This window comes from Xyrauchen texanus, chromosome 16 (genome assembly GCF_025860055.1).
Source record: "Xyrauchen texanus isolate HMW12.3.18 chromosome 16, RBS_HiC_50CHRs, whole genome shotgun sequence".
In the NCBI taxonomy this organism is placed as follows: Eukaryota; Metazoa; Chordata; class Actinopteri; order Cypriniformes; family Catostomidae; genus Xyrauchen; species Xyrauchen texanus.
Genome location: NC_068291.1, coordinates 28,957,428 through 28,979,275, shown reverse-complemented (window position 1 = coordinate 28,979,275; position 21,848 = coordinate 28,957,428). Strand labels below are relative to the sequence as shown.

At 39.0% G+C, this 21,848-nt stretch overlaps 1 protein-coding gene across 5 annotated transcripts in view; it reads left to right on the top strand.

Annotated features, from left to right (window-relative positions):
* The window catches only part of LOC127657089 (EH domain-binding protein 1-like), a 182,346-nt gene that overhangs the window by 86,154 nt on the left and 74,344 nt on the right, over nt 1–21,848 (top strand). For all 5 annotated transcript variants that reach the window (XM_052145738.1, XM_052145736.1, XM_052145737.1 and 2 more), the window contains 3 exons: nt 8,444–8,622; nt 11,970–12,018; nt 19,432–20,295. In XM_052145738.1, the coding sequence (XP_052001698.1) occupies nt 8,444–8,622; nt 11,970–12,018; nt 19,432–20,295 (1,092 nt within the window). The remainder of the gene's footprint in view (nt 1–8,443; nt 8,623–11,969; nt 12,019–19,431; nt 20,296–21,848) is intronic.

Here is a 21,848-nt window from a genome sequence, read left to right as displayed (position 1 = left end):
TTTGGCTTTGGCAGTTTTGTAAAAGCACTGTTTAATTACTGTAGTAATGTGAATGTTATTTTAGTATCTATAATATGCTTTTTGTGGCATCGTTCCATATTAATTCTCATTGTCATAATTATAGAAATTACTGGAATCCTACATTAGTACAAACAGATGAGTGCAAAACAATTATTGATAAATGCAATACAATACAATTGAATAATAATTGGTGTAATTGCAGTTTTTTTTATTTGGAGTGTGATCCTTCAGATCATGGAATGGCACACATGACATACAATTAGTGGCCAGTTTTTAATCAGTTGGGTAGTTAAGTGATTATTTTTGGTTTAAGAGACTGACATCCAGTTTTTTCTCAGAAGATAGAAAAGTGTAAAGCAGCACTGTGAAGTCATTACCAATTCTGAACTTATACAGAGAGAGAACTCTCTTAGATCATAAATCTCTGCTCTGAGTATTATGAGTATATAAAGAGCACTGACCTTGTAAATGTGTGCACACACACGCCTTAGATAGATGTTGCCGCAGGCATCTTAAATGGATTACAACTTTTTAGAGAGTAAGTGTGTTATCCAAGCTTCCACTGTTGAGCTTTTTAAAAGACAAATCTCTCTGTGTGTGTGTGTGTGTGTGTGTGTGTGTGTGTGTGTGTGTGTGTGTGTGTGTGTGTGTGTGTGTGTGTGTGTGTGTGTGTGTGTGTGTGTGTGAGCGTGTATTTATCACTTTGTGGGGACCAAATGTCCCCATAAGGATAGTAAAACCCGAAATTTTTGACCTTGTGGGGACATTTTGTCGGTCCCCATGAGGAAAACAGCTTGTAAATCATACTAAATTATGTTTTTTGAAAATGTAAAAATGCAGAATGTTTTCTGTGAGGGTTAGGTTTAGGGGTAGGGTTAGGTTTAGGGGATAGAATATAAAGTTTGTACAGTATAAAAACCATTATGTCTATGGAAAGTCCCCATAAAACATGGAAACACAACATGTGTGTGTGTGTGTGTGTGTGTGTGTGTGTGTGTGTGTGTGTGTGTGTGTGTGTGTGTGTGTGTGTGTGAGTGATTAGCATATGTTTGTTGAGGTCTTTTTTTCCTCCTATATGTGTTGCATTTCACAGAATTTATTTGTGCCGAAGAAGACTGGGTTAGACATTTTTTTAGTAAAGGAGGGAAATGTAATTTTAAGAGCATATTAATGGATTGTAAAATTAATGACAAAATTAATAAAGTGATTAAGAGTTTTTGAGTTGGATTATGCTCTCAGATCGCCAGTCTTTGGCATAAAGCTCTGTCGTTCTAATCACATGACCTACCCTAGTTCCTTTGCCAAACATTTCTCTTTTTCTCATTGAACACAGATTAAGTTTTCCCCCTCCTCATCTCTTTTTACCTTCTCCTCCCTCCTCGCCCCATCCTCCACCATGTGTCAGGTGCATGTGTGTGTGTTTGTTGCCATCATGAATAATGAATCTCTTTTCTGTCTTATTTTTGGCAGATGTTGAAATAGGCTGCATGATTTTTTTGCCATTTAGTTTTTTCCCACTTTTTGTGTGTGTGTTGGATAGTGATGAATGCAGCTTCATTTTAATGTGTTCTGTTTGTGGGAAGAAACGGTGCTGTAATCCTGTCCTCCAGCACAGAAACATGCCGCTGCCAATCGTTTATTTTTCTCCTCCTATACCCCCACCCCCGACCGGTGCTCAGGGCAACACAGCGCAGCGTTCGATAAGAACATGCGCTCTGTGACACCAGAAATGTTGTTGTTTTAGTGCATACACGCAGTTTAATGGGAACATGCACTCTGTGTTTTGAGCTTGTAAGGGGAGAAGAAACTTTTGCACCGCTTCTGCAGTGCAAAACAAATGTTTTGCTCCATTTAAGCTATCACTGTTATTTAAGCAAAACTTTTATTTTTATTGGTGGAATTGTTAATTGTTTTTAATGAAGCTAAAATTAAGCATGTCATTCTGAAAAGACTGCAGCATATTTTGTATAGCTTTATTTATTTAAAGTTCTGACTGTTCAGCAGTTTATAGGGTAACAGTTCAGTAGTTTACAAAGGAAAATTATGTGGTTTACAATAAAGTAGTTCTGTAGTTTGCCGAAGAACAGTTCAGTAGTGTGGCAGGGCGGAGGGCGGGGCCGGGTCGTGATTCCGCACACCCGGCCCCTAATCAGGCTAATCAAGCCTCAGAGAGGGATAAAGGCCGACTGGAAGCTGCAGTTTGACAGAGATTTACAGACAGCTGTCCAACACCTTTTTGTGTTTGTCTTTTTGTTTAGGTTTCTTATTAAAATATTATTTATATTGTCAAGCCGGTTCTCACCTTCTCCTTTCCATTAATCCCTTTACACTGGTGCCGAAACCTGGGAAGGAGGAGGGATGCGCTGTAGTACAGTCCTCGCCACTACCATCCAACCCAATGGAGCAGCCACGGCCATTCGCCGGGGGACGGAGAAGCCCAGCCGCCTGAGAGCGGAGGTACGGCCGCCGACCACAAGGGGAGGATGAGCTCCTAACCAACCGCATGGAGTGGTCAGGGCCGCTGCCAGGGCAGAGGAGACCCCTACCAGCCGCTGAAATGCGGTGGGGTCTGAGACCGCCGACCGTGAGCGGGGAGGGGCTCCTGGCTGACTGCGGAGACCCCTTCCATCCACCAGAATATGGTGGGGCATTCCGTCAGAGGACTGCCTCCAATCCTCCCGGGGAGGCATGGCTGTCGTCGATTAGAGGGTGGAGGAGTGGCTGAGGACTAAGCTATGGTGTATCGGAGAACCTGTGAGTAAGTGATTTTTTTCACTCTCTCACTCCCCTCTCTCTCTCCCACTGCCGCTCCTTGTTGGCCTTTCCCTCTCTTTTTTTAAAATGTTTTGTTAATTTGGTGCGATCGCCATTATGGCGTGTAGGTGCAAAAATGTGATTGTTTCCCCTCCCCTTGTCCCCTCACTCATCCAGGTAGACGGGGATGACCTGCTGGCAGACAGGGCGGAAGGCACACCCCTCCCCAGTGAGGGGGGGGTACATCATGCCTGGGGCTCTGCAGTCTGAGAGAACAAGGGAGGAATGTGACAGGGTGGAGGGCGGGGCAGTGTTGTGATTCCGCACACCCGGCCACTAATCAGGCTAATCAAGCCGCCGACTGGAGACTGCAGTGCGGGAGAGAGATTTACAGGCAGCTGTCCGACACCTGTGTATTATTTATATTGTCAAGCTGGTTCTTGCCGCCTCCTTTCCATGAATCCCTTTACAAGTAGTTTACATCGGAACAATTAAGCGGTCTGGGAATTCAGCACAGTTCAGTAGTTTACAGTGAGACAGTTCAGCAGTTTGCAGTGTAGTTTCCTACACTGGAAACTACACTGCAAACGTTTTGTTTTTCTCCATTGTGTTGCAATATTTTAAAATGACAGTAAAATTAACTGGAGTTGACTTGTTTACAGTGGAATAGTTCGGCATTTTACAGGGTAAGGCCCGTGATGATTTTTCAAGACTAACTTCTGATGGAATGTCTATTCACACACACACACACACACCGTAAAAATATTTAACGAAAAACTATTTTACGCCTGTGCAGTAGGTAGCACTGTTGCTGTTCTGCAAATATTTATACTTGTTTCCTGCCCAGACACTTCAGCATTCAGCTGCCAATGCTAGAAATTATTATATTGAACACTGTTAAATATGCATTTACCTAATTTATAATTAAAACTGTTTAAATAACACTGTTGCATAAACATATGTCTTATTTATACTTGCATTTTTCTACGAGAATATTCTAAATGTTCTCCCGAACCCAATTTCTCTTTTTATAATGCGTATATAATATAACATACACGTGGAATAATGTGTGATCTAAAAGAAAACTTTTCTTTTTCTTTATTGAAGTTATTTTTATTAAAATTTCTTAAAATTCTTGTGCATAGTTAGAAAATAGCACAGTTACAGGAATACTTATATAATCCTTGTGATAAAAATAGCATTGTGTTTCTGCATTTCGTTTGTCATCAGAAAATATTGTAAAGAGTCTTTATGGGATTTTTTAATACGAGCTAAGTGCAAACAAATTGCCAAACTTCACTGCTATTTTTAATGCCAAGTGAATATAACCAGTACAGTGATACACATATTAAATAGTGTACATTACGACAAAACACCAATTTGCAAAAAAATTAACTAACTTTGTGCATAAAACGAGTACAAGAGCACAGATATACACTTTCGTTGTTTTGTTGAGTCTTTGTTTATTGACATTTATAATATGCTAGGCCTAATACTAAAGCTGTTTATAATATTATAAGCAGACTTTCAAAAACATTCCTGGCTTTATGTTTGTAGTACAAACGTTTAATGAACTGCAACAATTTTATTTTCAAGTATATAATTTTAAAAGTATCTGCTGCACGTACAGTGCCGGTGTTTGCCTATTAATTAGTGCCACCAACGTGCTGGATTGATTAGCTGCAGCGACTCTGGAAAATGACTAAAAGCTCTTATCTCATTGGTCAGTCCGTTTTAATTGCAGTCCGACGAAAAATGTATTGGACTGCTCTCCATAAAAAAAAAACTTCAGATTGTCGGCGGTCGATTTGTCGGACCCGGATTTAATAGCGCCATTTCAGTTCAGCAGTTTCTAATGGAGCAGTTCAGTAGTTTACATTCAAACCATTTAGTAGTGTGGCAATTCTGAAAATTTTGTAGTTTATGTTGGATTAGGTCAGTAGTTTACATTGGAACAATTTAGCAGTGTGGCAATTAAACACAGTTCAGTAGTTTATGTTAGACCAGTTCAGTAGTTTGTGTTGGAACATTTCAGTTGAAACAGATCACACCTTTTATCAATGGGACATTTCAGCTGGTTCAGGTGAACAGTTCAGCAGTTTCTAATGGAGCAGTTCAGTAGTTAACATCTGAACAATTTAGCAGTGTGGCAATTCAGAGTTTCTCAGAGGCTCTCTAAGTTGAGTAGTTTATATTTGATCAGTTCAGTATACAGTATATTGGAATAATTTTGCAGTATGGCAATTCAGAGAAGCTTAGTAGTTTACGTTGGAATAATTTAGCAGTATGGCAATTTAGAGAAGTGTTGTCGTTTACATTGGATCCGTTCAGTAGTTTACAATGGAACAATTTAGCAGAATGGCAATTCAGAATAGTTCAGTAGTTTACGTTGGATCAGTTCTGTAGTTTACATTGGAATAATTTAGCAGTATGGCAATTCAGAATAGTTCAGTAGTTTACGTTGGATCAGTTCTGTAGTTTACATTGGAATAATTTAGCAGTATGGCAATTCAGAAAAGTTTAGTAGTTTACGTTGGATCAGTTCAGTAGTTTACATTGGAATAATTTATCAGTATGGCAATTCAGAATAGTTCAGAAGTTTACATTGGAATAATTTAGCAGTACGGCAATTCAGCACAGTTCAGTAGTTTGTTATGGATAATTTCAGTTGAAACTGTTCACACAGTTCACAGTGGGACATTCAGGCAGTTTCAAGTGAACAGTTTAGTAGTTTACATTGTTAGGTAGTTTACATGGTAAAAATGTAGTGATGTGGCAATTTAGCACAGTTCAGTAGTTTATGCTAGACCAGTTAAGTAGTTTGTTGTGGAACATTTCATTTGAAATGGTTCACACAGTATACAGTGGGACATTTAATCAGTTTTAGGTGAAAAGTTCAGGAGTTAACAGCAGATTGAACAATTAAATGATCCAGTGCTTTTTTTTTTTTCTTTTTTTTTTAATAGTGGAACACTTCAGTCATTGACAGAAACAGTAATACACATTAGAATGAACCCATATAAAAAAGGTGGCAAAGGAATAAAATTACAGCCATGTCTCTGAGAGTTGAAATGTGTCTTGGTGTGTCAGCGTTACTGTTTTCCTCCAAAGGTAAAGGTGCCACAGGGTAGTGTTAGCCTATAGAGCTGAGTGCTCCTAAACGGCTGTTGTGTTCTAATTGCTTTAATAGCACCTGGCCGTTAATCCCAGGTAATTATTGAGCTGAAATTAGAGAGCTACTTCAAATATCTCTAAAAAGGAGAAAAGACTGCCTCAGGAACTCACAGCTCTCTTATCATGCCTGAAAAGTGACATGGAACAGTGGTTACGGGTTTGCATTCGTGTGCAGTTTAACACTTCCCCACCCCATGTAGTATGTGTGTATTCAGAAAACACACTGTTCCTCACATTTTATCATGCTCATTCTGTGGTCTTGGTAAATTAACTGCTGCAGATCTCTGAATATAAGAGCCTTTAATAGCAGAAATACTTTTTCATAATTAAATGGAAAACCCTCAAAATCTGAAATGCTAGTTTGAAGTCATCTCACAAGTTGTGCCCTTGAAAAAGGAACAACACTGAAATGTTCAAAAGTAGAACAAAAGTAAAAAGCTTTCTTTAAAGGTGAAGTGTGTCATTTAGAACACTTGCTCTGTTTATTTTAGCAGCCCGACCCAGCAACAGTTTGCTCAACCAGTTGCACTGATTTGAGGCAGGCCTCTCCGTTTATCTGACAAATGGAAGATGGGGAAGTGTTTGTGAAATCTGTTTCAAAACGGTCATTATTTTTGCAAATCAATTTGGTGACGGTAGAGGTGCAGAAATGACACACAAGTGAGAGAGATTCAGATCAGGCGGGCGGGTTTATGATAAATGTTTTTAGGTTACAAACTGGTAATTACAAGGGTAGTATACTATAAATGTGGTTTATGAGGACATTTCTATTGTCCCCGTAATTCAAATTGCTTAAATAACATACTAAACGATAGAATCAATAGTTTGTACAGTATAAAAATCAGTACGTCTGTGATGAGCCACAGGATAGCCGCACCAATGTTTTGTGTGTGTGCGTGTGCGCGTCCCTTCCAGAGTGAGAAGTCTCTCTAAAGCCCTAGGGCCACTCACTTGACTTTTCCCTCCTGCTCTTTCAAGACAAACTTAACCTTTCAAATTTTGCAGACAGCCATATAAACACACAAATAACACACTTGCCCTCAGTGGCATTCATACGGATCTTAGCATTTAATTATGAAAATCTAAGAGGAAAGCAATCAATCCAATCATACACTTTTATGAGATCACAGTTCCTTTTGTGAAATCACTGTTGCCTTTATAATATCATTGTCCTTTTTATAGCATCACATCCTTTTTCAAATAAAGTCATAGCAGGAAGTTTAAATTATCCTTTTCTGAGTCCCTCACAAGCATTACTTTTTTAACTTTGCAGCCTTTCCTCTCCCTGCAGTTGCAGATTATATCCAAAAGGGGGCGTTGTTAAACTGCAGACATAAATTGACCAGTTGATATTTAGCACTCTTATCAGGGGGCAGGCAGTGCCTCTCTCCCTTTGCACACACTGCCATGCAGATCCACATAGATACCTGTCCTATGATAATGTATTTCTGCAGGATGAGCACTCTTTAATAGCATGTTAGATTTGTATTTCGATGTGGAATCTGTCAGGCTGCAAGTTAGGATATTTGATTTTGGTTATGAAAAAGTTATTGTGAGCAAAAAATGTGTGTGTATACTTAAGAATATTAATTCCAAGCAATACGAATCCGTAACGCAGCGTTTCCTTGTTTAACGGGATTATGTCCGAAAGTGGCCAGACTCCCGGTACGAAAGGGTTCTGCAGCTTTGTGTTTCTGGATTTGCGGGATTAGAATTCTTGTTGCTCCGTTTAGTTGGACTCTTAATCCAGACTGATACATCTTCAAAGGGTAGTCTTTATTAATCATGTGTTTACATTATCCATGGTCATACACTCCTTACAGACCCAAGCTCTCATTAGAACAAGCATGTAAGTCTTTTGTGTGCATGTTTTTGTGTGTGTTTGTTAAATTAGACAGAGGGTTTCAACAGAGGTGACTCTGAACAAAACTGAGTTTACAAAGCTAATTGGAGTGAGATGGGTTGAATCTGATGCCCTTGATTGGAACTTTTGAAATAAAGTGGGACAATGAGAGATTTGTGTTTGTGTGTGAGAGGGAATATTGAGTGTGTTTGAGAAATAGTAAATGCTTGGTCCGAGTTCTACAGTTCATGTTTCTGAATAATAATAGTTCCATGTTTCTTTATGATTTGTTTCCCTTTTTTCACATGTGTTGCAACACATTCCTATGTTTTATAATGCTAATGAAAATAACAAAATTAAAGTTTAATTATTTTATTTTTTGTCTAATGGAGAAATGAGGAGACTTTACATAAGTACTGACATTGCAATACACTTTTAACCCTTCAGGCCAGTAAAGACTATTTTTGACCCACTAAGGCATGGCATCACTTGTCAACATTTTCATGAAGTGGTTGGGATAAATTTGGGGACATAACACCTAATGGACTAAGGCCATTGTGTCGCATTTCAATGCATTTTCTTTTATTAGGTACTTAACACTCTTTCTCTCTCTCTTTCTCTCCACCTCTTTCTCTATCTCTCTTTTTCTAGCCCAGTCCAATTCCAAGTCCTATTCTCGGGGGGAGGCCTAATGCGAGTCAGTCCCTGTTGGTCTGGTGCCGTGAGGTAACAAAGAACTACAGAGGAGTCAAAATCACCAACTTTACCACTTCCTGGAGGAACGGGCTGGCATTCTGTGCCCTGTTACACCACTTCAGACCCGATCTCATGTGAGCCATGCACACACATTGACAACATATAAACACTCTTACACAAGCCTTGAACACACATGAAATACATGTGAATACCTGTGTTTAGTGTAGGGCTGCACAATATTTGAAAAATATGCTATACGTTTTTTGAAAATGCAATATGCAATACAATTATCAGATGACGTCATAGGATTGCGCGGAACATTGTTACCCCCGCAGCCCAAATCAATGGAAGTTTATTGGAATAAAAAAGGGCCATCTATTCGAGAGATCACAATCATCGGTTTCTTTCTTTTTTTCATATTGCATATAGACTGTGTAAAATATGTACAGTTTTACAATTAGTTATGTAGTAGATATTAAAATGAATCTTCATTTATTTGTTTTGTTTTTTTAAAGCAAATATAAAGTAAATTTCACCATAGTGTGGGATGTCCTAAAGAATCTTTGTTGTAAAATATTTAAATTTTATTTTTAAGCTGTAATTCTTGTTTGTATTAATTTCAAAATTAGTGAATGAAATGTGTCTTTTATTTTGAAAAATTACATCCATAAGCACTTGCTGTAGACATGAGCTTTCTGCATGTATACCACTTGCTTGTTGCTACATATGCACATAACTATGTCACGCTCTATCATTTGAGTCAGTGGTAGCTTTTGGAGAAACACTATTTTAGTTTCGAAGTATGTCACTTATCACACAATTCAAACAATAAATGTTGTATTATGGCTTTTTAATGTTGCGTGTGAAAGATAGCGGTAGCTGGCCATTCAAATGGAGCAGGGCGCAACGCGCTCTCTCTCCAACTTATAGCATGAAAAAAACATGAATGAACATCAAAAACTGTACAACTTAATGAACTGTATCTTCATTTACATTTATATTTACATTTGTAAATGTAATTCCCCAGTCAGTTAATGTTGTAATGATTAAAAACAAATTACTGTATTAAAAACATTCTGTTATTCCACGTTATTTACATTTGCAATATTTAGATACATTTGATTTATCGTGCAGCCCTTGTTTAGTGCATACAGTTGTCATTAATACATATTCATTACAGTAGCTCAGTACTCTTGAAACTGCTAAATGAGGGCTGTCCCAATTATCTGATTGATCTTGAGAATTCTCAATTAAAATTACTTGACAATGAGTTCATATAATGATTCTGTGGACATTCCTAACATTGCTATCCCTAGTTTAATTACTTGAGCCTTAAAAAAAAAATCTGATTTCAGTAACACTGTACAATAAGGTTGCATTTGTATCACAAGTTAATGCATTATGTAAATGAACAAATAATAAACAATATAATTTTACAGAATTTATTAATCTTTGTTAATGTTAGTTTATAAAAATACAATTGTTCATTGTTAGTTAATTTTATGTTAACTTATACAACTTAAATTAAATAAAAATTGAATATATGGCGTCCTGGGTAGCTCAGCGAGTAAAGACGCTGAATACCACACCTGGATAACTTTCATAAGTTATGGAAGCGGAAGATGATTTCTTTTTCAGCACGGAACATCAAAAGTATGCCAAAACAGGTTTGTTTTATTATTTAATGGACTCGAGAGCAAGCATACAGTAATTTCCACGTGTATTTTCTGCCTGCAATGCAGTCAACATGAATAATAAATAATATCTAACTTCACATGTTTACATATTTTGAATTCACTTTTGATGCTTAAGTAATTTAATAAATACTTTTAAATTCAGAAATTACATTGTTTGCATTGTTTTTGTTTATTTATGAAACATTGTTAGCACCCATGCAGAACTATAAATTCAAACCAACACAGGTCAGATAAAATGTCCACGCTCTATATTGTGTTGAAAGTTCATCAACAGATTAATACTCGATTGCTACTCCATTTCCGACATCACGTGGCTCACCTGCAGTGTAGACACATTTATTAGTTATAATGGGAGTGTTCACATCGTTTTCAGTAATAGAAATGTAATACGTCTTATATAGAATACTGCCAATAACCGAAGGAGTTGTCTGATTCAGGCAAAGCCAGTTTGGGTTTTGTTTAAACTAATAGACTAATCACTTTCAGGACATGTGGGCTACCCATTAAAAACTATGGTGACGAGGTCAGAATAGAAGCAGCAGATAAAATTATAAAGTGAGGGTGCAGAGATGAGAGAAGTGAAAAGGGTGATGAGACAAGAAAAAGATTAGAGCCCTATAACAAATAGTCTAATACCCTACCAGTGCCATTACCAGGGTAATACCATGCTACTGAACGATTATATTCATATTTCATGATAATGTCATAGTAATCCAAGATACTTACAAAAAATACCATGGTTTTATTATGACACATGTCAAAAACATGGGATTATCACAAACCATGTCAGAAAAAAAAGTGTAACATATGGTGCTTTTTGTAAACAATTTAACAGGATAGGCTATTATTTGTCAAAAAATTATGTTTATAATACAAGAAAAATGCTTAAATACTCAAAGCAAAGAATAAGTTTAGTATATGTGATCTTTAAAAAAAATAAATAAATAAAACATTTGTGCCCTTTTGATCATTTCACCCCTGTCCCTGCTGAGGTCTGTGCACACCACTGCAAACACGCACACCTACCTTTCTCTCTGTCTCCCTGTGAGAATCTCACAGTATGTGGGGGGTCTGACATGGTTTATGATGGAAAGTTTTTAATCCCTCTGTTTTATTTCTGCACATTTCTGTGACTGGTCTCATCAGGATGACTCAAATCCTCCTTAATTACTACACTTACAGCACAAATCACAGTGCTGACTGCACCATGGCCAACCACCTTCTGAGTTTAGCATATGTGAAGTAACAGGAACCAGGCCACCATATTTTTATAAGAGAGAATCACCATTTTATTACTTTTTATTATTTTATTTTTCTAAGTAAGGGATGAATTAGAGTAGGTTCATCATCTCCAGTATCTGAAATGTAAACACTGACACAATACTTGGTATGTGATTTAATCTCTTAATCCTGGTCTTATTGTAAAACCGAGACTACCTGTAAGAAGTGATCTGAGCTCAGTTGCATTGGAACTATGGCACGGTTTGCATGTGCACCCTTGTACTAGGGTTCACACTTGTTTCGGAAGTTAAATAACTTGCGCGTGCATTTTTGACGATTTAAGCATGATGGCAACATCAGTTGCACAAATACACACACTCGTGCACCATGATATAAGCAGCTCTTGGGGTGTGTTTGGTGAAAGAGTGTGTCTTATTTTGCATGCATACCACACACATAATCTCAAATTGCATGTTACAGTTCTATAGCCATTATATGAGATGCATATTTAAAGGTATCTCTCTCTCCCTCTCTCGTTCCTGCTGCTCTTGCCTCCCTCTTAGTGACTTCAAGGCTCTCAATCCTCAAGATATTAAAGAAAACAACAAAAAGGTAAATGATACATACACACACACGCTCTCTCTCAGTTTGTTTGTTTGCATCAGTAATCTTTCTCATAGGTGATTTATTTTATTATAATTAATTTTGTCCCACCCAGCGTTCTTTAATTGCCAGAATGCGGATCCCCTGTCGGCAATGATGGAAAGAGTGGTGTGTGTGAGAGATGTTATGAAATTTAGCAAAGTATAATTACCAGTAATACATTCTACACCACCCTTTACAGACACCTTTTGAAATGTTTACTTTTAGAATAATAAAAAAAAAAATTGGACTTTGAATTAGACACGTCAATTAAGTATTTTTTAACTAGTGAAGATTATCTTCACAAATTGGTTTTAAGACATATTACTGTTTAGTAGATAAAGTTGGCTACATTATATACATTAACTTTAAAGTTTGGGCACTATTTGGCAATACATTTTTAGCTCTGCCTCCTCCTGATGGTTTGATCAAACTAATGTGTGACCATTTTATATAATCTGATGTTGATTGTATAATTTCTTGGTGGTGAGTTGGGCTGTAATTGCATCGGTAAACATAAATGCAGCTTCAGCATTTGCAGGTTTAATCCAATGCACCTGCTCATAATTGTTACGGTATAGGTGAAATTACTTTGACGTCACACATCAGGTAACTAAGCTTCTGTGTTCTTCAAAGCAGCAGCTTTCAATGGTGGATATGAGCAGCATTGCAGTTTTAATAATATTTTAAGCAGTTCATTAGGCCTATATGATTTTGTCAAAAGATGAACACACATCCTCACAAGTTTAGCACACTTGTGAAGCCTGAGAATTTACAGCCGATTTAGATTGACCAAGTTGACTACATTCAAAATAAATACAATGACATATTATTTTTATTAGCCTTTTCATTTACAATCTGCCAGTACGCACTGCAGTGATAAAGACAGGGTCCCATTCATCTTGTTAGATCTTACATTGTTGACTTGGTCATTTACGACCATTGTTAGATCATATTTATCCTCATTTCTGTCAAAGTCGTTGCGCTTTAGAAATTAAAAATAATGATTTGCGATTAGAGTTTGTGAAATCACTTGGTGAAAAGCTGCTAGGAATGGGTCTTAATAGAGCAGACATGATAACAATAACTAGGTTGCCATCATAATATTTGTCATTTAAAAAAAATAGACTACAGAAAATACGAATCGTTGTGTGTTTCTATCCACTACTTCATGCGCATTGTTTTGAGGGAGCAACTGAATGAACTCCTTGCTTCTAGGAGAGTTTATTTTTGCAATTGTGCAATTGTATCTTGTTTTATTAAATGCTGCCAGAAGATGCTGCAGAATAAGTGTACTAAGATATAATGAGGGCTGAAATGGCTGAAGAATTGTGTGCCACAATCTGAACATTTGTTTGCCCAGTCACATCAAGCTTTCGCACACTCATGCAACACGTGCACAAATTATTAAAACACGTCAATGTTTTGCAAATAAACTGTTTCCATTACCTGAATACGCATTTTAACTAATGTGAAACTAAAGAAAATCCCCCTTATCCTAGCGCATACATTTTTACGCGAATTTGAAATTTATTCTCATGTCAAGTGTTTCCATTCTGGATTTGTTATGCACAATTTCAAATTGTGCATAACAGTAGTTGGATAGAAACCCAGTTAATGACAGTGATCTGTGAAATATGATATTTGTTTCAAATCCTGAGGTTGTCCTAAATTCACCTACCCTGTATATTAAGAGAATCTCCAAAAATCTTTCAGGTTAGGGTGTTTCAAACAGCAGTGTTTGGGCATTACCTAGTATTTGTTTGCAAACAGTAACTTCATCTAGGGTGAGAGTATATTTTAGCTAGTGATTGCCATGGGGCAAAGTTAAAACTGCTCGCAGAGATTTAGCTTTTATACCTTTGCACATACATTTCAGATGCACACATAGACCTTATTTATTTGCTTATAGGTGTTTTGGAAACTCTACAGACAGGTAGATTGTAATGAGCAGGATGGGACATCAATAGGTAGGATGAAAATATAATCCCCCCCCCCCAACTCTTTCACTTTCTCTTACTTTTTTCTTTCATTATCTTTTTCTATTTAGGAGTCTCTCTCCTTCTCTGTTTTATTTTATCCCTCTTTTCTCTTAGTAACTTCACACAGTCATGGAAAACCTGGAGGAAAAAAAGTCATAGAAATTGCTATTGTGAATGTTTTTGTCCTCCTAAAAGATATCATGAGATATCAAGATATCATGAGATAAATTACTTTTAAATTGAAATTGATATCTTTTTTTAAAGATATAATTACCACATGGACCAGCCATGCAAACCATCATGTCTCTCCGTCACTGACCGCGTGAATTCGGCACTTCCTGTGTAAGTTTTGTTTTTCTGCGACCAACTGACCAATCAAAACTTGGTAAACCAAGACTCTTCTCATCGACTTACATTTGACCGTCTATTAGGTGGCAGCCCTATTTCTCTATGTAACAAAGAATATCAGCCAGGTGGAAGTTGCGAATACAAATGCATGTTTTTCTTAGAAAAATGTAGTAAACAAGCAGAAAGAACCAACTACAGAAAACAATGGTAGACAAAGACAGGAAGAACATGATGGCCAAAATTACACAGAAACTAACTTGGGAACTAGACACGGCTGGAGAACAGTCAGGTAGGGAAACAGGAAAAGAGACAAAACAAGAACCTACAACTTCAAACTAAGTCACAACCTTCCAGCGACCTACACTGACAGCTAGGCGAAGGTCTCGTGTGTTACGGAGCCCCCCCCCATTGAGCGAGACCATGAGGGAGCCGGTGGCAGCAGGAGAGGTCTTGGGCAAGGGCAAGTAAACAGGGCACTCTGGTGAGATCAAGGCAACAGGGGACTCATGCTAGGTCAAGGCAACAGGGGACTCATGCTAGGTCAAGGCAGCTGGGGAATCTGGCGAGGGCAAGGCAGCTGGGGAATCTGGCGAGGGCAAGGCAGCTGGGGAATCTGGCGAGGGCAAGGCAGCTGTGGAATCTGGCGAGGGCAAGGCAACAGGCGACTCTGGCGAGGGCAAATCAACAGGGGGTGAGGGCAAGGCAACAGGGTACTTGGGCAAGGCCAAGGCATTTGGGGACTCGGGCAAGGGTGAGAACAAGGCAACAGGGGACTCTGGCGAGGGCAAGGCAGCTGGGGACTCTGGTGAGGGCAAGGCAGCTGGGGACACTAGCGAGGGCAAGGCAGCTGGGTACTCTGGCGAGGGCAAGGCAACAGGTGACTCTGGCGAGGGCAAGGCAACAGGTGACTCTGGCGAGGGCAAGGCAACAGGTGACTCTGGCGAGGGCAATGCAACAGGCGATTCTGGCGAGGGCAATGCAACAGGCGACTAAGGCAAGGCAACAGGTGACTCTGGAAAGGGCAAGGCAACAGGCGACTCTGGAGAGGCAATGGGCCTCCAAAAACATAACCTGTAATTTGCCACCACCACGGATCCCATCTACTAGCTCTGCTGGGTTCATTTTCAGGTCTAGCATTCTGTAACAAAGATTCTCAGGTGAGTGGAAGTTGCAAACCCAAATGCAGAATTTTTATTAGGGAAACGTAATAAATGAGCAAAATATAAAACACAAACTAAACTAGCAAACAAAAAAACAACTACAGATCACAATGCTAGAAAAAGAAAGGGAGAACATGAGGGCTATAAATACACAGGAACTAATGAGAGAACAAGAGCTCAGCTTGAGAACAATCAGAAAGGGAAAGAGACTAACCAAGAACCTAGCCTAGAATTTCAAACTAAAAGTCACAACCTCCTAGTGACCTCCACTGGCTGCTAGGGAAAGGTCCCACGCATTACTCTTTCTATTTCATTCTTGTTTAAGCTGTATCTTGTTCCATCCATTCAGGAATTTTCTAGGGGATGTGCATGACAAATGAGCTTTGAGAGAGAGGGGGAGAGGTGTGGATATTGCCGTCATCCTTGAAATGACTGTTTAAATAAACTGCCAGTTAGCTATGCCAACAAGGATTACTCCAAGCATCTCTCCTTCCCTCTCTCTTTCAAACATATGTACACATACAACAGTGCAGGATAAGTACAAATATATATTTTCTGTGCAGTTGCATCCTGGAGTTGTTTGGAATCTATTTGGATTTATAAATGTATACATTTTGGCTAATTCCTCTGTAATTTCACTCCATTGGACGTTCACTGCATTCTGCAATGCAGATTAACTCCTATTGCAGCCCTCAGATTATCTCCATTTGGACTATTAGGTTTATTTAATGTGCTGCTCGCTTTCTCCTTTCACTTACTCATTTCATCTGTCATCTCTTTATCCCTACACTCAATACCCGCAGTCACTTCCTGCAAGCTCATTTCCTGCCCTCATTTCTCGCCCTATCATATACACTCTTTTCTTCTTTAACACACTAAAGAGTGCATTCTCGCTCGCTCGCGCTCTCTCTCTCTCTATGATAAACAAATATCCCAAGCTGAGGAGGTTAAGAGCACTCTCTATACCCTCCTATACACACTCACATTTATATAAACAGCATTCACTGCATTCATTTCCATGTGATAGAATCAGTCCGACCCTCCCTACGCCAAACAATGATTGCAATAATCAATCAATAAGGGCAATCAATAGCACAGGGGAGAGGAGAGTATGGTTTGGTCATACAGGCACTGAAAATGATTGTGTATGTGTGTGTGTGTGTGTTTGCTGAGAGAGAGTTGCAGTATTTTCCCATGATATCTGATCTATGTGCGCACGTGTGCGTGTGTATGTGTTCCTGTGTTCCTCGATAAATGTGCGGACAGGGGAATAGCCCCTCTGGCTGTGTGTGTGACTAACAGCGATGGATACCTGTCAATCATTCAGCAATGTCATTTACAAAACAAAACGCTTTTCATTGTTCGTTTAATGTGGGGGAGGGGCCAACAGACCAATTGCACAGTTCACAAAGGTTATTAGCCCGGTTTATCATTTATACACCAATAGAGAGCAATCACCACATTTGTGTTATTTGAATAAATTGTTGTTTGTATGATTTTTGTTAGTTTGTGTAAATTAACACAGTATATGAGCGGTACTTTTGGGCTTAAGTCATGTAGACGTGACAAACTCAATTGCTTTTTGCACGGTGTATATTTTAGAAGACTGAGGGTAATAGGTGTTTTGGTGTTTTTATATATATCTTCATGCCAAGGGTAAATTAAGTGTGCAATCATGACAAATATTTATTTACATTGGTGTAAATATCACTTGAGTTGAGACTTAACCATTCAAGTCACATTGCAAAAAATCTAATATGATAGTGGATGTTTCAATGCAGATCAGAATTAAACATTTTATTTTTGCTATTCACACTAGCTGGGTTTCCGTCAATGTATTTTTATGCAAATTTTATGATATACCCAAAAAAAACTCTGGATGGAAACACCAATATGCGAGTAAAGTTTTAAAAAATGTGCATGTGCAAACTTATATGCTAACTTGAGGCAGATCAATTTTTTGTTAAGTAAGAAGAAATGTGCATAAACTGCAGGTTTTAGCCAAATTCAGCAGTGGCATGAATGTAGCCTAAGTGTCAGAAACCCAATCAGACATTTTAATTCTATTCCTTCCACCACTTTTTCTCTTGTTCTTTAGAGTTAAAAACCAAACAACACATTACTGCAGACTCTTTGTTTTCTCACCCTTCTTCGTTCCCCTTTTTTGTTCCCACCCCTCTTCTTTCCTCAGCTCTCTGTACCTTATATTTCCATTCCTTACAAAGGTCTGCGTCACCATTGCTATTGTTAGTCTGCTGCAAGCAGGAAAAAGAGACGGAATGAGAGAAAGAAAGATGTGATTAATTGTAAATTGAGAATCAGCTTACCTTTGATTATCCCTCCCTTCCCTTTCACTTGCTCGCTCTCTTTCTCTCTTTTACACTCATGCTAAAAAAGGGGACAAACCCGATAAAGTCTGTAGACGGGTAAGGGGGACAGGTTGAGACAATAGTCAACACTCATCAACAGGCTGAAATTCAGTCGCCCATCAGCTCCGCACTGATTGCAGCTACGATAAAGATAATCAGGGAGAAGGAGAGACAGATGGCTAATTTGTAGGGTTTTCTTTATACTGTTGTATTGTCAAATTCTTAAGAGAAAGGGAAAGTAACTTTTCTTTCATGCGTTTGGTGGATTACTGCGATAATGTCAGCCAGTTTACTTTTATTACTTGTCTGTTTCTCTCTCTCTCTCTCTCTCCTTCTATCTCCTGATCAGGGATTGAGTTTGGCTGTTTGATTATTTGCCTGTTCTCCTCAACCGGACAAATCAGTGCAATTATACTTGCTGCCAAGAGAGAGAGTGACGGAAAGGGGGGGAGAAAGTGAGAGAGATGGAATGAGGGAGAGTGGGAGATGTATGTGATAAGACTGAAGCCGGATTAGTTTAGTGTTTCTTGGTATCGTGCTCTCTTATCATGGAGAACCATCCTTGACATTAGCTGTCAACGCCTGCCGCATCCTACTGATCCCAGCTTGTCTTATCCCAAATCTAATTCCTCCATGCACCCTACACCCTAACTGTCTCTTCCTTCCTTCCTTCCTTCACCCTACACCCAATGCTTCCCTCCCACTATATGCCCTATCTATAACCAACCTTTCCACTTGTCAGTTTATAGCCTACCCTTTACCCTATTCCCTTCCCACTTACCCTTGAACCTACCCTTCCCATTTCACCATACACCCAACACCCTACTATTCCTTTCCATGCTAAACCAAATAGTGTACTTTCCCTTTCACCCTTCACCTTACAGCCTGAACTTCACTCCGACTCCACAGCCTGCCTTTCATTCTTTCAGCCTTCACTCTACACCCTACACTCTCTCCGGATCTCCCAACCTACAACGTAGTTGTCCCTAAAAGCCAACATTCTCTACTCACGTACATGAATGCATACTCTTCTAGCTACGCAAACTGTTATATGTGTTGTTGCATTCCAAAATGTCTCAAGACCACAATTTATAATACAGTGGATGTATGCATTGCACTCTTAAAATTGTCACAGGTGAAACTGTCTGCTTGTATGGTTAGTTTTCTCACCATAGAAGCAGTGGAGCCACAGTTTGTAGAGAATATTGCTGAGCAAGAAAGTCAATATGTTTATAGCAACTTACCTGAAAAATAACATCCAGTTTAATGGTACAGATTTGTGAATGTAACTCTATTGCCCCCTTGAGTAATATGTTTTATTACCACCACAGTAACGCAAGAATGCATACTTGTGTAAAGTTTCTGGCTTTATACTCTTCACGTTAAACACTACCATTTTCTTAACTTATATTTTACACTACGCCCTACTCATTGCTCCAAACCTTCAGATACGTGGTCTTTCTCAAGTATTATGTTTTAGTATGTGCTTTGTTTTATGCATTTGTTTTTTTGTCATGTGTTTAGGCATATGATGGCTTTGCCGGACTGGGCATCTCTCGTCTTCTGGAGCCGTCTGACATGGTTCTTCTGGCCATCCCGGATAAGTTAACAGTGATGACATACCTGTATCAGATCCGGGCACATTTCAGTGGCGAGGAACTCAATGTTGTGCAGATTGAAGCCAACAGCAGCCGTAGCACGTACAAAGTTGGAGACTTTGAGACAGACACGAACAGTTCCATTGACCAGGATAAGTTCTACGCCGAGCTTAATGACGTTCATCGCGAGTCCCCAAAACAACTGGATACCACAGCAACTGACAGCGGGCATTGTGAGATAGCAGAGCAGGAACTGATGTCTGTCATGTCAGGTGGGGAATCTGGTTCTCTATCAGTCTCCTCAAAGGAAGTTCTAAAAGTAACTCCATCTTTACGGACGTCTATGGCAGTAGCGGGAGATCGTGGCTCTCCAGCATATCCGTCAGTCACAGAACCTCACCCACGAACCAGCCTAGACCCTTCCACCAGCCAACCCCTTGCTACAGAACAGAAAAAACTCCTTAAAGCTGATACACTGGACAAGGGTGACCTGTCTCACAGGATGGAGAGAGAAAAAGAGAAAGGGCAGTCGGGTGGGTTCACCACCACTGATACCAGAGACTTCAGGGAGCAGCGCAAGCCTCCAGGGGCTGGCGAGAGAGAGTCCAGTTTGCGCACGTTGCATGCTGGGCCTTCGCTAGCAAATACACACAAACTGGAGTTCACATATAACAGGGATGCTGATCTAATCAAGAAGAAGAGAGTGACTTTACAGCATTCTGAATCTGGCGGCACCTCAGACAGCTGTGCCCAGACGAACCACACATACACACATGCTAAAAACACACAGGTAAATGTAAGCACACATACATGCTTATTAATGCACACTCACTCTCTAAGGATGGGCATGAGTGCTCTGAAGTAACTACATTAATCGATAACGAAATCTCAATAATTATAGAATTTCAAAAACTTTTTCAAAACATTTCAATTTTAATTTGTGATTGGTTACGAAAGTAATATTTTGGGGCAGCAACAGCACTCACTCTCTTTGGACAGACGCATTTTTAAAGGTTGAACTTTTATTAACTAGACATCTTAACGTGGCAGTAAAGGCATGGGATGCAAAAAAACACAGATACTTACACAGCAGTAAAAACATCCATCTGACATATATGTACTTTCCATAGAAGTCATTCTATGGACCTTCCAAAACTCACCCCCCACCCATCCACATACCATCCCGAACTTACCATAATCACTTAGTCACCACACAAGCAAATCAGTCATTAAGTCATGAAGATTAAATGTAATACACAGATGCACAGTTTCAGGCAACAAACATTCATACACATGCATTTTAGATTTATTTTGCCCTGAACACTCACAACAGAAAAACAGTTACAGCTGAAACGAGTTACTAAGAAAAGCTGACATATAAAATCACTGCACATAAAACTATGTGAAGTCTTTAACATTTTTGATATTTTAGCCATTTTGTGAGACGTGTGATCGGTTCAGACAGCAGCCGCGTGTCACTCGGAGTGGCATGTCATTATATACGGGCCATCCCGCCAGCAGCTTTAATACTGACATGGGTTATAGCGTGTTCCGCATGAGTGCCTCTCCTCATCTATACAGCGTGCACACACCTCTCCTCATCCATAGAGCATGCACACACTTGCAGGTATTTCAACACAACCAACTTTTATCGCACTCAATGTGTATAAATGTCATTCCTTCCACTGAATAATGTTCCAGTTTAGATTTGTCCTGATTTTATTTTGACATGTCATCAAGTCTTCAGTTGAGAGGTGAGTTACCATGGAAACTGTTGCTTGGCACCACCTTTAGTTTGATGCCGTTTGTTTGGTTGTTTCACTGAGTGTTGAGTCTCTGCTGCAATAGCACTGTGCGTACAAATAAAAACCTTATTTGGTTTGTCCTGATACGGCAATACACTTCTCATAATAACATAAAAGATCTCTAAATTTGTGTTTTGCACGTTGCTTCTGCAAAGCATCTCTCACTCCCAGTCAGTCAGGCCCACAGAACGGTCAAATACATTTCAAAATTCTGCTAAAATGCTTATCTTGGTGAGGTATTTATGTAAACACAGAGAGTGATGTCTAAAGTGAACGCAAACAGTGGAGAAATAAGCAGATTTGTATTAAAATGTCGGACTTGTAATTATAAATGTAAATTAATAGACCTGCTGCTGTCTAGTGTGTCATTATAATAAACAACCATAACAAGAAAACACTCACTGCTCTTGACTGGGTAGCTTGCATTTCATTATGAATGTTTACTTGAATACTTGATAGCCTACTGCTGTTAAAAATGTTTAAAGCTATTAAAAATCACATTATTTTTAATCTATTTCTATTAATTTCAGTTTTTTAT